Here is a 16,132-nt window from a genome sequence, read left to right as displayed (position 1 = left end):
TGTATATATATATATTTTTTCAACTACACCATAGCTAATTAATATTTATAAGCCAGTATCTGGCAATAGTGAAATTTCATACAGACCTGTAGAACATATCAGCACAATCACACATCTACTAAAACAATATTTCCAGTTATTATTGATATAATGCTATCCCCTTTTTAATAATGAACCAATATAGCAGCAGTTTCTCACATTGCTATTTGTTGGAATGAGTAAATGTGAATTTTAAGATGGTCACCAGGGAGCGCTGTGCTAAAAGGCCACGCCTCTGTGAGCCTGGACCAATCACCGTTCGCGAATCCCACTATGGCAAGTGCTCATAAATATTAATGAGGCCGTGCTGACGTTGCAAAGTGAACTTTCTGCTGGAAATTGAATCCTGCGGCGAAAGCGAAGTTTATGAATATTAACGAGCTTAACTTATTTGTTTTCAGTCCATTCACGAGACCGAATTAATATTCATGAATTAAAACTCGTGTCACGTGGTCGGGATTCCCTATTGTCACCGATCCGGAAGTTCCCGAGTCGCCGGTTTCCGCCGGAAAAGGTTCCGTCCGGTCCAGACGGGTCTGTCTCTCTTTCAGGCTTTTTTTTTCGGTTTGGTATCACTCAACTGATCCGATACAGAACCGGACCGGCACCGAAGATACACGATTTAAACTCCTGTGTCAGGTAAGAAACAGGCGCACGCGAGACCTTACCGGCGTTGACGCGTGCGTGCGCGTGCTTGAGTATGTGTGTGACACCAGTGCTGTAAAATCCACTAATCATTATTATTTAAGTAATTTAAATCCAAGATAATTGTATGTTTTTTTTTTTTAAACATCAATTTTAGTTGATATAATCACCCTGGTTCTCACTGTATGCTGTAATTGTGTGTACATTCATATCAATCGCATGTGTTAGTGGTTTTACACCATATTGTGAATGTTTATGCCAATTAATTTGGTTTAGCCTGATGATCAGAGATTATAAACAGAGGTATGTCATCAAAACAAGCTATTAGCTTCAGATCATCACACCCATCAGAGGATTTGTTCCTGCTAAACTGATTTTAAACATGATTTCAGCAGTTTTTGGGATTCATTTTATAGGTGTGTCTGCTAAAACACCCTTGCATCTGCATAGCAACATACTAACAATCATTTAAAACCGCTTAGAAACCACATTGAAATATGCAAACTGCTTTTCCATAAATAAGGTCAGGTGATTCGGCCTGTCAAGAGGCTAGTTTGATTTCTTATGGCATTAAACAATGACACAACTCGGTTTATCATCTCTGTCCCTTGGTTAGGAACACAGATTAATATTTCACTAACCTACATTTTACAGATTAGACTGTCCTAATGTGAGGCCTTGTTCATTTGTCAATAACCTAAACACTGCAGTAATGACATCTGTCCTTATGTCACGAGATTATTTTGGTGTAAATATAGTAAACATTTGTTTTGTTTTTGGGGGTCTCTTACCCCACAACATCCAAAGAAACGCTTATATTATTATTATTATTATTAATTATTATAATTTGTATTATTCCCTTCTATTTGCATCCACGGCAAAGGTGTTTGAGCCCCGCCCATAATTATTTATTCATAATTACGCGATGTCGCGCGTAATTATTCATGGGATTACACAACATTTGCCGCGTGTGTTAAAGTATTAATATAAAGTGTTTAATTGTGTCATTAGTGTGTGGATTAATTGAGCCCAATCGACCAGAATGTGTAATTAAGTTGCTGTGGTTAAGTGTTGAATCATGATGATGATACGCCGGTACTGGAACGCGTGACTGCGCCTGCGCTTGCGCGCGCGACCCACGTGCTTAGTTCCGGCAAGCGCACGCGCGAGCGAACATGGCGACGCGCTGCATGTCTCGCGTTACCGGACAGTGAATCACACACCGAGAGAGAGAAACGGTAAAGAACCGTGGTCTGTTTGTGTGTCAAATGAGAGATTTTATATGAATGCGCGCGCATGTGTGTGTATATGTGTGTGTGTGTGTGTGTGTGTGTGTGTGTGTGTGTGTGTGTGTGTGTGTGTGTGTGTGTGTGTGTGTGTGTGTGTGTGTGTTCAGTTGATATGTTTGTACGTTACACGCGTAACTACGCAGTAAGTTACTCAATCTGGCCCTGAGAAGTGATCAATACGTGTGTGTGTGTGTGTGTGTGTGGTGACAGGTGTCTTGGATTTCATTAAAGTGTGTGTTATGACCATGTTTTAACATGTTCCCCGATAAAGCAGTGTGTTTTGGATCATGGCAGTTATTTGACATTCAACACGTCATGATTATCCATAATATATTATTTGTGTTTATGGTTGATCCATTTTAATATAAAAATGCTTTTGGACAGGCACCATGTTTGTCTGAGAGTACCGTGTAAGATAATTCACTTTATAAACCACTTTACTATAGTACAGCCACAGTATGTTCAGTAATCCTTTCATTTGACTTGCGAAACATGACTATGTTAATCATTGTAAGGTAATTTATTAAAGGAACATGGTATCTTCTTGTATTTTTGGACATAAATAGGTAAAATAAAGGTCATATTTGAACATTATATTATTATTATGAAATTTAGGTAACACTTTATTTTGTAATATTTAGCGTATTTTGCAGCGTCATTGTTAAATCTAGTTACTATAGTAATAACTATAAATTAAGCATAATTAAATGTACTTACTATAGAGTTAGGTTTAGTTGCTTAATATTACTCAGTAAAATATATAATTACACTGTAACATGACACCTTAAAATAAAGTCTAACTGAAAAGTAGGGCTGTAAACGATTAATCGCGATTAATCGAATCCAAAATAAAAGTTTGTGTTTACATAATATATATGTGTGTGTATTGTGTATAATTATTTTGTATATATAAACACACACACATGCATGCATATATTTAAGAAAATGTTATTTATATATAAAAAAAATATATTTATATATAATATAAAGCATATAAAAAAATATATGCAGTATATAAATGCAAATATTTCTCAAATATATACATGCATGTGTGTGTATTTAAATATCTACAAAATGATTTTACACAATACACACACATATATTATGTAAACACAAACTTTTATTTTGGATTCGATTAATCGTGATTAATCGCGATTAATCGTTTACAGCCCTACCGAAATGTACGTATCATTTAAAATTAGAAGAGACTTGCATATATATATAATATATATAGACTAGAAATATGGTACAAAGTGCATAAAGCCATGTTAGTTTTTGGTATTGTGTTGTAAGTTATATAAACGTCACCATGATGTATGAAGTTACATGGTTTGTTAGGTCGTTTAGTCAGTTTAGTTACTAGATAACGACTGTTAGCGGCTGCAATCTGTTTAAATTCGACAAGCCGAATGTTCGTCAGTTTTCAGTTCGTCAGTTTTCATTCGTTTTTATATGTTTTTTCTTGTCATTTTAAACTTAAAAAAAGAAGACATTCTCTGGAAGCAGAGAATGTCCGAGTGTATTTGGTTAGCTATGCGCACTGTGATTGGCTCATCGCGTTTGGGGGCGTGGCTTAGCCATAGGTCAATTGAAAATGTGACAAACTTCAATAAACGAGTAGTTAATATTAAGTCACCTAGGCTATATTTTAGACACAATATTGACTGGTTTTGTTCCTTTTCAGCAGCGAAAATATTCATAAGAACCTCAATCTTGAATGAATCGGTCATTTGAACGAATTGTCTGAATTTTAATGACTCGATGACTCACTCATTAAGACTTTATGTTGGTTTAGTTTCATGTTTAAAAGTAATATTTCTTATTTGTGACCCTGGAGCACAAACCCAGTCTGGAGCCGCACGGGTATATCTGTGGCAATAGCAACTATACATTGTATGGGTCAAAATTATCCATTTTTCTTTTATGCCAAAAATCATGAGGATATTAAGATCATGTTCCATGAAGATATTTAGTAAATGTCCTACCGTAAATATATAAAACATGTATTTGTGTGAGTGAATGCAGCACAATCGTGAACATAAATGCACAACTTTAAAGGAGATTTTGTCAATGTTTACATTTTTCTGCTCCTCAGATTCCAGATTTTCAATAGTTGTGTCTCGACCAAATATTGTCCTATCCTAACAAACCACACATCAATGGAGAGATTATTTATTCAGTTTTCATATGATGTATACATCTAAATTGCACAAAAATTGACCCATGTGACTGGTTTTGTGGTCCAGGGTCACATTTGTGTTTCTAATTAGTTGAAGAAGTCTGAGTTTATTGCATTTAAATGACATTTTAATGAAGTCACGTGTGTTTGTAAGTCGTCAATGAGACCAGGCCATGTGTGCTCCTCTTATGATTTTATTTATTTTTAATTTTTGTCGAATTTATGCAAAAAGAACATGTGACAAGAAAAAATAAAATCAAGTACACAAATCAAATCAAGTTAAACATAAAAAAAAAAAAATTAACAATAGTTACAGCCAGAACTTACTTTCTTCTTTTTTTTTGTAACCATTGTAAATGTCCATTGCAAATTCGAAAAGCTGATCCGAGCAGCTCGAGTGTGTGTGCTTTCTCCTTTAAGAATGAGCTCATGTCTTCTGACTCATGTGACGTGATGCTGGATTTCTCTCGAGCTGGCCCTGCGTCGAGCCTCGAGGTCAAAGGTCACGGTGAAAGAGCCGTGGGTCTGTACAGTGACGGATGGAGTGTGTGTGTGTGTGAGGCGTTAGTCACCCGTGCGTGACTGTCGCATTACTGGAGCCGTCTCACACTGCGGTGTATCCAATAGCAACACACACTCCAAAGGTCTCGTGTGAGTCTCGTCTTCAGACTCTCAGAGGACACGCACACAGAGAGTGTGTGTGTGGGAGAGTGTGTGTGATCTCAGGTCTGGCACCGTGTTTAATGTTGTTTGTTGTGGGCAATGGACATTATAATAGTGGAGATGCTGCATGTGCGCTCAGATCTGAGGCTCAGGGGTCTCGTTTATAAAACTGTGCGTAGGATCCTTACTAGAAGTGTACGTGCGCCCGAAAACCCAAATTGTACGTACGTGTGTGTGTTAGAAGCGTCAGGTTTGTACTGTGTGTGTGTGTGAGAGAAGCGTCAGGTTTGTACTGTTGTGTGTGTGTGTGTGTGAAGCGTGTGTGTGTGTGTGTGAAGCGTCAGGTTTGTACTGTGTGTGTGAGAGAGAGAAGCGTAAGGTTTGTGAAGTGTGTGTGTGTGTGTGTGTGTGTGTGTGTGAGAAGCATCAGGCTTGCAGTGTAGTGTTTGTGAGAAGCGTCAGGTTTGTACTGTGTGTGTGTGTGTGTGTGTGTGTGTGAGAGAGAGAAGCATCAGGCTTGTACTGTGTGTGTGTGTGTGTGAGAGAGAGAAGCGTCAGGTTTGTACTGTGTGTGTGTGTGAGAGAAGCGTCAGGTTTGTACTGTGTGTATGTGTGTGAAGCGTGTGTGTGTGTGTGTGTGTGAAGCGTCAGGTTTGTACTGTACTGTGTGTATGAAGCGTAAGGTTTGTACTGGTGTGTGTGTGTGTGTGTGTGTGTGAAGCATGTGTGTGTGTGTGTAAGAGAGAAGCGTCAGGTTTGTACTGTGTGTGTGTGAAGCGTGTGTGTGTGTGTGTGTGAGAGAAGCGTCAGGTTTGTACTGTGTGTGTGTATGAAGCGTAAGGTTTGTGAAGTGTGTGTGTGTGTGTGAGAGAGAAGCGTCAGGTTTGTACTGTGTGTGTGTGAAGCGTGTGTGTGTGTGTGAGAGAGAAGCGTCAGCTTTGTACTGTGTGTGTGTGAAGCGTGTGTGTGTGTGTGTGTGTGAGAGAGAAGCGTCAGGTTTGTACTGTTGTGTGTATGAAGCGTAAGGTTTGTACTGGTGTGTGTGTGTGTGTGTGTAAGAGAGAAGCGTCAGGTTTGTACTGTTGTGTGTGTGTGAAGCGCGTGTGTGTGTGTGAAGCGTCAGGTTTGTACTGTACTGTGTGTATGAAGCGTAAGGTTTGTACTGGTGTGTGTGTGTGTGTGTGTGTGTGTGTAAGAGAGAAGCGTCAGGTTTGTACTGTGTGTGTGAAGCGTGTGTGTGTGTGTGAAGCGTCAGTTTTGTACTGTACTGTGTGTATGAAGCGTAAGGTTTGTACTGGTGTGTGTGTGTGTGTGTGTGTAAGAGAGAAGCGTCAGGTTTGTACTGTGTGTGTGTGAAGCGTGTGTGTGTGTGTGTGAGAGAAGCGTCAGGTTTGTACTGTGTGTGTGTATGAAGCGTAAGGTTTGTGAAGTGTGTGTGTGTGTGTGTGTGAGAGAAGCATCAGGCTTGCAGTGTAGTGTTTGTGAGAAGCGTCAGGTTTGTACTGGTGTGTGTGTGTGTGTAAGAGAGAAGCGTCAGGTTTGTACTGTGTGTGTGTGTGTGTGTGTGAAGCGTAAGGTTTGTACTGGTGTGTGTGTGTGTAAGAGAGAAGCGTCAGGTTTGTACTGTGTGTGTGTGTGCACTGTACTCTCTCTTTTTGTGTGTGTGAGAGAGAGAGAGAGAAGCTTCAGGACTGTAGTGTGTGTGTGTGTGTGTGTGTGTGAGTTGTGCAGGTTTGCCTCTATATTTGGCTCCTGTAAAGATAGCCGTGTCGCTGTAACCTCCTTATAAACGAGTGGAGTCTTCAGCTCGGCTCTCGCCGCAGTCCTGATCCATTCACACAAGCTCCGGATAACACAGAGCCAGATAATGACTGTGTTCTGCAGGAACTGGCGGATCAGCCGTCCTCACACACGACTCCTCGTCCACGGGTCACCGGGACCCGAGCGGCACACGACACTCACCGGCGCTGGGCCAATCACCAGCGTTAGCTCCACATGTGAAGAACCACCAAACAATTCATTCCTATTATATTTCACTAAAATGAAGAAATTAAAGGTGCACTGTGTAATATTTAGGCGGATCTGTTGACAGAAACGCAATATCATAAACATAACTGTGTTTTCAGTGGTGTGTGAAGACTTAATGAACCGTTATGTTTTTATCACCTTTCTCTCTACACATACCGCGAGTCTCCTGACATCGACATGTTTCTACGGTGGCCCTGAGCGGACACACGCGTTTCGTCACTGTGTTGTTCTTTGTGTAAAGAAGCTAAAGCTAAAGTCAGCGAATAAAACACTCACACAATGATGAACAAGTGACAATAATATTCACAATATCATATCGTTCTACTGAATAATCAAGTAAACCTAATTTCTGAATTTGTAAAGAAAGCTCATTGCTTAACTGGCTACTCTCTGCGGTCTCAGACAACGACATCACTTCCTGTCAGCCACAGTAACTTCTGTTGGGTGCAGTTCACAACCTCACCACTAGATGCCGCTAAAAATTACATTTTTGTTGAGTTTTAAGGGATAAAATGATTGACCTCTCTCTCTCTCTCCCCCAGGTTTTGTCAGTAGGTGCTGCGTCTCCATGCAGATGCTCCGGGTGAAATGAATAAGGCACCTCAGCCTCTGTCAGGACCCCCCTCCGGCCCCCCCCACCCCTCCGCCCCGCTCCCCGCGCCCTCACCGGGCCTGCCCCAGGTACACCACACCACTCGTATATACAGTACATAGTGCTCTTTCTCAGGGCGTTTCACACTGCAGTCCAGGGCACCACAAGGCCTGTAAATAATATAGTTTACAGCATAAATAATTAAAAAATCTTTGTATTCAAATAATTTTGCTTGTAAATGTCTACTTATAAGTTAAAAAAAAACTCAGTTTTCATTGCACCCTTAAAGGGATAGTTCACCCGAAAATGAAAATTACCCCATGATTTTACTCGCCCTCAAGCCATCCTAGTGATGCACTTTTATGATGGACAGATGCACTTTTATGATGGACAGATGCACTTTTATGATGGACAGATGCACTTTTATGACGGACAGATGCACTTTTATGATGGATAGATGCACTTTTATGATGGACGGATGCACTTTTATGATGGACGGATGCACTTTTATGATGGACAGATGCACTTTTATGATGGATAGATGCACTTTTATGATGGATAGATGCACTTTTATGATGGATAGATGCACTTTTATGATGGATAGAAGCACTTTTATGATGGATAGATGCACTTTTATGATGGACAGATGCACTTTTATGATGGACAGATGCACTTTTATGATGGATAGAAGCACTTTTATGATGGATAGATGCACTTTTATGATGGATAGAAGCACTTTTATGATGGATAGATGCACTTTTATGATGGATCGATGCACTTTTATGATGGACAGAGGCACTTTTATGATGGATCGATGCACTTTTATGATGGACAGAGGCACTTTTATGATGGACAGATGCACTTTTATGATGGACAGATGCACTTTTATGATGGACAGATGCACTTTTATGATGGACAGATGCACTTTTATGATGGACAGATGCACTTTTATGATGGACAGATGCACTTTAATGATGGACAGATGCACTTTTATGATGGACAGATGCACTTTTATGATGGACAGATGCACTTTTATGATGGACAGATGCACTTTTATGATGGACAGATGCATTTTTATGATGGACAGATGCACTTTTATGATGGATAGAAGCACTTTTATGATGGACAGATGCACTTTTATGATGGACAGATGCACTTTTATGATGGACAGAGGCACTTTTATGATGGATAGATGCACTTTTTTTTGATGGATAGATGCACTTTTATGATGGATAGATGCACTTTTATGATGGATAGATGCACTTTTATGATGGACAGATGCATTTTTATGACGGACAGAGGCACTTTTATGATGGATAGATGCACTTTTATGATGGACAGATGCACTTTTATGATGGACAGATGCATTTTTATGACGGACAGATGCACTTTTATGATGGATAGAAGCACTTTTATGATGGACAGATGCACTTTTATGATGGACAGATGCACTTTTATGATGGACAGAGGCACTTTTATGATGGATAGATGCACTTTTTTTTGATGGATAGATGCACTTTTATGATGGATAGATGCACTTTTATGATGGATAGATGCACTTTTATGATGGATAGATGCACTTTTATGATGGACAGATGCACTTTTATGATGGACAGATGCACTTTTATGATGGATAGATGCACTTTTATGATGGATAGATGCACTTTTATGATGGACAGATGCACTTTTATGATGGACAGATGCACTTTTATGATGGATAGATGCACTTTTATGATGTACATGCACTTTTATGATGGATCGATGCACTTTTATGATGGACAGATGCACTTTTATGATGGACAGAGGCACTTTTATGATGGACAGATGCACTTTTATGATGGACAGATGCACTCTTATGATGGACAGATGCACTTTTATGATGGACAGATGCACTTTTATGATGGATAGAAGCACTTTTATGATGGACAGATGCACTTTTATGATGGACAGAGGCACTTTTATGATGGATAGATGCACTTTTATGATGGACAGATGCACTTTTATGATGGACAGATGCACTTTTATGATGGACAGATGCACTTTTATGATGAACAGATGCACTTTTATGATGGATAGATGCACTTTTATGATGGACAGATGCACTTTTATGATGAACAGATGCACTTTTATGATGGACAGATGCACTTTTATGATGGACAGATGCACTTTTATGATGAACAGATGCACTTTTATGATGAACAGATGCACTTTTATGATGGACAGATGCACTTTTATGATGGACAGATGCACTTTTATGATGAACAGATGCACTTTTATGATGAACAGATGCACTTTTATGATGAACAGATGCACTTTTATGATGGATAGATGCACTTTTATGATGAACAGATGCACTTTTATGATGGACAGATGCACTTTTATGATGAACAGATGCACTTTTATGATGGATAGATGCACTTTTATGATGGATAGATGCACTTTTATGATGGACAGAAGCACTTTTATGATGGACAGATGCACTTTTATGATGGACAGATGCACTTTTATGATGAACAGATGCACTTTTATGATGGACAGATGCACTTTTATGATGGACAGATGCACTTTTATGATGGATAGATGCACTTTTATGGGTTTCAAAATCTCATCCTCCATTCAGTCCCATTAATAAAGCTTGGAAGAGCCAAGCATTTTTGAATATAACTCTGATTGTGTTCGTCTGAAAGAAGAAAGTCATACACCCCTATGATGGCTTGAGGGTGAATAAATTAATGGGGTAATTTTTCATTTTTGGGTGAACTATCCCTTTAAACGTTTTTAATGCTCTCCCAAATCTTTCCTCTTTGGAGGATCTTGGGGTGGAAAGCAAGAGTCAAGTCCTGCTCATGATTAAATGTTTTTATGTGTGTGTGTGTGTGTGTGTGTGTGTGTGTGTGTGTGTGTCTTCAGCCCAGTTATCCTGGTCCTTCCCCGGTTGTGTTCAGCACCCCCCCGCCACAGATGAACCCCGCAGCCCAACCCCGACAGGTACGGCACCCCAAACACCCCCATATACTGTGGGCTTCAGGAAGGCTTATTCACACATTATTTTTCTCCATATAGTCATCAAAACGTTAATCTCACGACACAGTATTTACACTTTTCTGATTGGTGGATCTTGGAGATTTTGAAAGGGAGTTTTGTCTGAATAATTATTGAAAAAAAAAAAAAGTAATTTCCGAACCAACCTGACATGTTTGAAGAAGAGTTATGATCACACGTTCAGCCCTGCATCCTCCTGACCTCGCGCTGTGTGTGAGATCCGTGCGGCTGAGGTGCTTCTGGGAAAATGAGCGTTTGTGGCTGGTGTTGCTTCAGTTTCTTGACCTTTGACCTGTATGTGTGGCTTTCTCTTTCTAGTTTGCCTCAGGTCCTAGAGCTTTACCACAACAGGTACTAACACACACACACACACACACACACACACACACACACACACACACACACACACACACACACACACACATTGAGCAAGACCTGAAACATCAGTGTCACATGGAATGAATTCTGCATGGGATTCTCAGTGTATTATAGAAATTATTAATGTTTTTAATTATTTTTATATTTTCTGTTTTCATTTTACCTTTAGTGTAAGTTTTAGTACTTGTGTATTTTGTTTTCTTTTTTATTTGACTAGTTATTAATTTAAGTTTAGTATTTATTAATATTTAGAATTAGTTTTCAGTTTTAAAACTATTTTCATATTTGACTAGTTATTAATTTAAGTTTAGTATTTATTAATATTTAGAATTAGTTTTAATTTTTAAAACTATTTTCATTTTAGTGTAAGTTTTATTTTTTTATTTTATATGACTAGTTTTATTAATTAAGTTTTAGTATTTATTAATATTTTGAATTAGTTGTAATTTTTATATTTTCTTTTCTCATTTTCATTTTAGTGTAAGTTTTAGTTATTTTTTGTTTTGTTTTATTAAGTTTTAGTATTTATTAATATTTTGAATTAGTTTTAATTTTATATTTTAATTTTAATTAGTAGTAATTTTGTTGTGCATTTTTGTAATGTTTATTTGTTTTACATGACTAAAACTTACAAATAAATAAAACCTAGTTATGTAAAACAAATAAACATTACAAAAATGCACAACAAAATTACTACTAATTAAAATGAAAATATAAAATTAAAACTAATTCAAAATATTAATAAATACTAAAACTTAATAAAACAATAAATGAATAAACAAAACAAAAAATGACTAAAACTTACACTAAAATTAAAATGAGAAAAGAAAATATAAAAATTAAAACAAATTCCAAATATTAATAAATACTAAAATCGAAATAAAACTAGTCGTCATTAATTTTTATTATAAAACTGACATAAATGCACAACAAAATTACTAAAACTGAAATTATAAAGAAAATATAAAAACAAATTCAAAACAATAAACACTAGGTTTTATTTATTTGTAAGTTTTAGTGTTTATTATTGTTTTGAATTTGTTTTTATAGTTTCTGTTTTCTTTATAATTTCAGTTTTAGTCATTTTGTTGTGTATTTATGTCAGTTTTATAATAAAAATTACTGACGACTAGTTTTATTTCGATTTTAGTATTTATTAATATTATGAATTAGTTTGAATTTTAGTTTGATTTAAACTTTTTATTAATTTTTATTTTAGTTTTAGTACTTTTAGTACCTCAGCTCAAACCAAATGAAACTTTAAAAAAAATCTTAGCAGAAGAAATGTTAGCTTAGCAAGTTAAAGTTAAAAGTAAGAGTAGGTTTAATGACAGACATTTGAAGGGGACTCGATCAGGCTTTCCAGGTTTATTGCGACGACAGAAACTGAAGCGCGCTTCGCTGCGAGCGTCTGCGTTCTCGTGTAGTGTGTGTGTTCTCGTGTAGTGTGTGTGTTCTCGTGTAGTGTGTGTGTTCTCGTGTAGTGTGTGTGTGTTCTCGTGTAGTGTGTGTGTGTTCTCGTGTAGTGTGTGTGTGTTCTCGTGTAGTGTGTGTGTGTTCTCGTGTAGTGTGTGTGTGTTCTCGTGTAGTGTGTGTGTGTTCTCGTGTAGTGTGTGTGTGTTCTCGTGTAGTGTGTGTGTTCTCGTGTAGTGTGTGTGTTCTCGTGTAGTGTGTGTGTTCTCGTGTAGTGTGTGTGTTCTCGTGTAGTGTGTGTGTTCTCGTGTAGTGTGTGTGTTCTCGTGTAGTGTGTGTGTTCTCGTGTAGCGTGTGTGTTCTCGTGTAGCGTGTGTGTTCTCGTGTAGTGTGTGTGTTCTCGTGTAGCGTGTGTGTTCTCGTTTAGCGTGTGTGTTCTCGTGTAGCGTGTGTGTTCTCGTTTAGCGTGTGTGTTCTCGTGTAGTGTGTGTGTTCTCGTGTAGTGTGTGTGTTCTCGTGTAGTGTGTGTGTTCTCGTGTAGTGTGTGTGTTCTCGTGTAGTGTGTGTGTGTTCTCGTGTAGTGTGTGTGTGTTCTCGTGTAGTGTGTGTGTTCTCGTGTAGTGTGTGTGTTCTCGTGTAGTGTGTGTGTTCTCGTGTAGTGTGTGTGTGTTCTCGTGTAGTGTGTGTGTGTTCTCGTGTAGTGTGTGTGTGTTCTCGTGTAGTGTGTGTGTGTTCTCGTGTAGTGTGTGTGTTCTCGTGTAGCGTGTGTGTTCTCGTGTAGCGTGTGTGTTCTCGTGTAGCGTGTGTGTTCTCGTGTAGCGTGTGTGTTCTCGTGTAGCGTGTGTGTTCTCGTGTAGTGTGTGTGTTCTCGTGTAGTGTGTGTGTTTCTCCCGTTGTCATCTCAACAGTGCTAAAATGCTCAGTTTGTTTGCATGCTGCTCTGTTCCTTTAACTCTCTGTGCCTGTGGGTAACACACACTCTTCATCTCTCTCTCGCTCTTCTGCTGTGTGTGTGTGTGTGTGTGTGTTTGGTGCTGCTGAAGGGAGGATTCAGGTCACTGCAGGTAATTCTTACATATCTTTTCCCCCCTTTGCTAAAATCTTTATTTAAACTCAGTGTAATAACCCATTTTACTTTCGTAATATGACGTTTCCAAATTAAACGGCATATTCAACTATATTATCATCGATGAAGTGAAAAATCTCAGTCTGTCTGTCTGTCTGTGTGTGTGTGTGTGTGTGTGTGTGTGTGTGTGTGTGTGTGTGTGTGTGTGATATATTAGTAAATTAGTGATAGCATTACCTAATTGTCCAGATTTGCAACCCATCAAAGTTTAAGGATATCAAAAACATTATCTACTGCGGCACATACTTATTTATTAATATTGTCCTAATATGAATTGTGATAAGTTGTGTGTCCAGCTTTCAGCGTTTGTGTCTTAAAAAGTTGCGTTTTCTCCGTTGTTGTCTCGTTTCAGCCGTACTACACCAGTCGGCCCACTTTACCCGCCAGCTCTGGGCGTGTCCAGCCAAGCTCCGCCCCCCGGCCCATCCCTCCCTCCCACGGGACACGCCCCCCCCACGTGTTTCAGGCCGGCCCCTCCCAGATGATGATGATTCCCCAGCAGCAAATCAGCTTCCCCAACTCACAAGGCACGGCGTACTATACTATATCTAACCAGGTACCTAACCAGGTAAATCACATGCGCATCCATAGTGCAGCATCACTGAACACAAATATGGAGGATTTATGGAGAAATTATGAACGGAAAAGCACATTTTAAACCGAGTTTTACTACTTCCCCCTGCCTAAATGCCCCCAATATGTTGTAATCAAATGAATTTCACATGATGCAGTTCAGAGTTGGAGACGTTACTTTAAAACTTGCCGAACTGCTTGTAATTTAAAGTAGTTAAAATCCATAGTGGAGCATCGCTGAACACAAATATGGAGGATTTCGGGAGAAATTATGAACGGAAAAGCACATTTTAAACAGAAACGCATTTAAACAAAAAACGAATCATGGACATGATCCCAACCGGTTAAATGGTCCTGAAAAAAATAGTTACACGTATTGTTCGCGCTTGGAAACAAACGGGAGACGAATTTCCTCTAGTGGAAGCGTTCGGTACTGCAGCCGAACGACATCTCACTGAAAGCTCATTTTGTATATAATAATGTGAATTTCACATGATGCAGTTCAGAGATGGGGAACTGCTGTGTGAACACATAAAAACAGGTTAAATGCTCCTTAAAGGGGTCATGACATGAGAAACCAAATTTGCCTTGATCTTTTGGTATATAAGAGGTCTTTGTACCATTAAAACGTCCTGCAAGTTTCATAGCTTAAGACGTCCTCCCCATTATAAACGAATCATTTATTTAATCAAGCTCTAAATACAGCTCGTTCTGGATCCATGGTAAGAAGTGACGTCACGGTACGAAGTGACGTACCAGCGTTTGCATATGACCGCCTCCAGGCACAAGACAACGACGCATTAAGCGGAAGACAACTACGCTCATTTCGTATCATCGTCGCGCCCGCGCGCTGCGCGCCTCTCAAGTGTTCAGTCGACGCCGGACAGCGAGTGTGGGTCTGTGTACAGGGAAATTACGACGCCGCAGATGTGCTGTTCCTGGCTGTGGACAAACAACATCTTTGAATACGCTGCGAAAGATCCAGTCGTCAGGGAAAAATGGATGCACTTTATTTTTTGCGGACGTCTCAGTCACGGCAGTGTTAGTTTAAGCGTTTGTTCTATACATTAAGGATGACTGTTTTGAGCTTTGCCAGAAAACTGTTGCTCAAAGATAAGTCCGTGCCGACTATTCTGGGCTCAACATCGACGACGCAAACTGTAAGTAATGTATTTAAAACTTTAAACTACTTTTTAAATACGCTGAAAGATCCAGTCGTCAGGGGAAAATGGATGCACTTTATTTTTTGCGGACGTCCCAGTCTGTTTTGAGGAAAAAATCCCAATATGATGCTTGGCTTTGCCAGAAAACTGTTGCTCAAAGATAAGTCCGTGCCGAATATTCTGGGCTCAACAACGACGACGCAAACTTACTTTTTACCATGGCTAATATAAACACATTTGTATAAGAGAATCTTGAAAATATGTCGCCTTTCTAGTAGGCCTACATGTGATAGAAAATTAAAAATGTTGCCTTTATCAATGCTGCATCTTCAAATATGGCCTGTGCATGCATTTTTGTCCGTGGTACACCCTATCATTTCATTGGAATTAGTTAAATAATGTTAAACTGTTAGCAAATTAAGCTATAGGAAAATTATGTAACAATAATCCGTTTTCAAGTGTCTCGGGTTAATTTTTTTTTATTAATTCAAAATAGTTTCACTTTCCATGTGGACACGGGCTGATCCAGTCTTCGTTGTTGTGGTGATCGTTCATTTTCCTCTGATTCCTCATCTGATTCCGGCTCAAACATAATAAGGTTTTATCATTGCAAGAGCCATCGCTTCGCATGCATCACCTGCTATTAAACAGTTGCGCCGAATCCGCACAGGTTCTGGCTGGGGGCGTTAATAATTGATGCATAGGCACTGACGTTAGCCAATCATAACAGTGGGCGTTAACACTGAACTCTTAAAGGGGAAACACCCCCAAAACAGACTGTTTGAATCAGAGGATGAGAAACAGGGTGGGAAAAGGTCATAAATCACTACATTTTAAAAGTTTTTTGTCAAAAAAACTATAGTAATACTATATTTGCACCTAAGGGAACATAATAATAAAATAAAAAAAACCATGTCATGACCCCTTTAAATAAATAGTCACACTTGTATTGTTCGCAATGAAAAAATGGAAATTAATGAAACTAATGGGAGGGGAATTTCC

The 16,132-nt window shown here is 38.9% G+C and overlaps 1 protein-coding gene across 11 annotated transcripts in view; it reads left to right on the top strand.

Moving 5' to 3' along the window:
* The first annotated feature begins 528 nt into the window (after positions 1–528).
* The window catches only part of eif4g1b (eukaryotic translation initiation factor 4 gamma, 1b), a 69,696-nt gene continuing 54,092 nt past the window's right edge, over positions 529–16,132 (top strand). For 2 of the 11 annotated variants that reach the window (XM_079609046.1, XM_079609037.1), the window contains exons 1-6: positions 529–678; positions 7,386–7,524; positions 10,346–10,423; positions 10,796–10,828; positions 13,312–13,332; positions 13,747–13,962. In XM_079609046.1, coding sequence (XP_079465172.1) covers positions 7,432–7,524; positions 10,346–10,423; positions 10,796–10,828; positions 13,312–13,332; positions 13,747–13,962 — 441 coding nt within the window. In that variant the 5' untranslated portion in view covers positions 529–678; positions 7,386–7,431. Of the gene's footprint in view, positions 679–1,777; positions 1,923–7,385; positions 7,525–10,345; positions 10,424–10,795; positions 10,829–13,311; positions 13,333–13,746; positions 13,963–16,132 lie in introns of those variants that run through there. The other 9 variants (XM_079609041.1, XM_079609044.1, XM_079609042.1 and 6 more) reach the window with 9 other exon arrangements.

This window comes from Phoxinus phoxinus (assembly GCF_949152265.1).
Source record: "Phoxinus phoxinus genome assembly, chromosome: 4".
Classification (NCBI taxonomy): Eukaryota; Metazoa; Chordata; class Actinopteri; order Cypriniformes; family Leuciscidae; genus Phoxinus; species Phoxinus phoxinus.
Note: the sequence above shows the minus strand (reverse complement) of the source record. Positions and strands in the feature narration are given on the sequence as shown.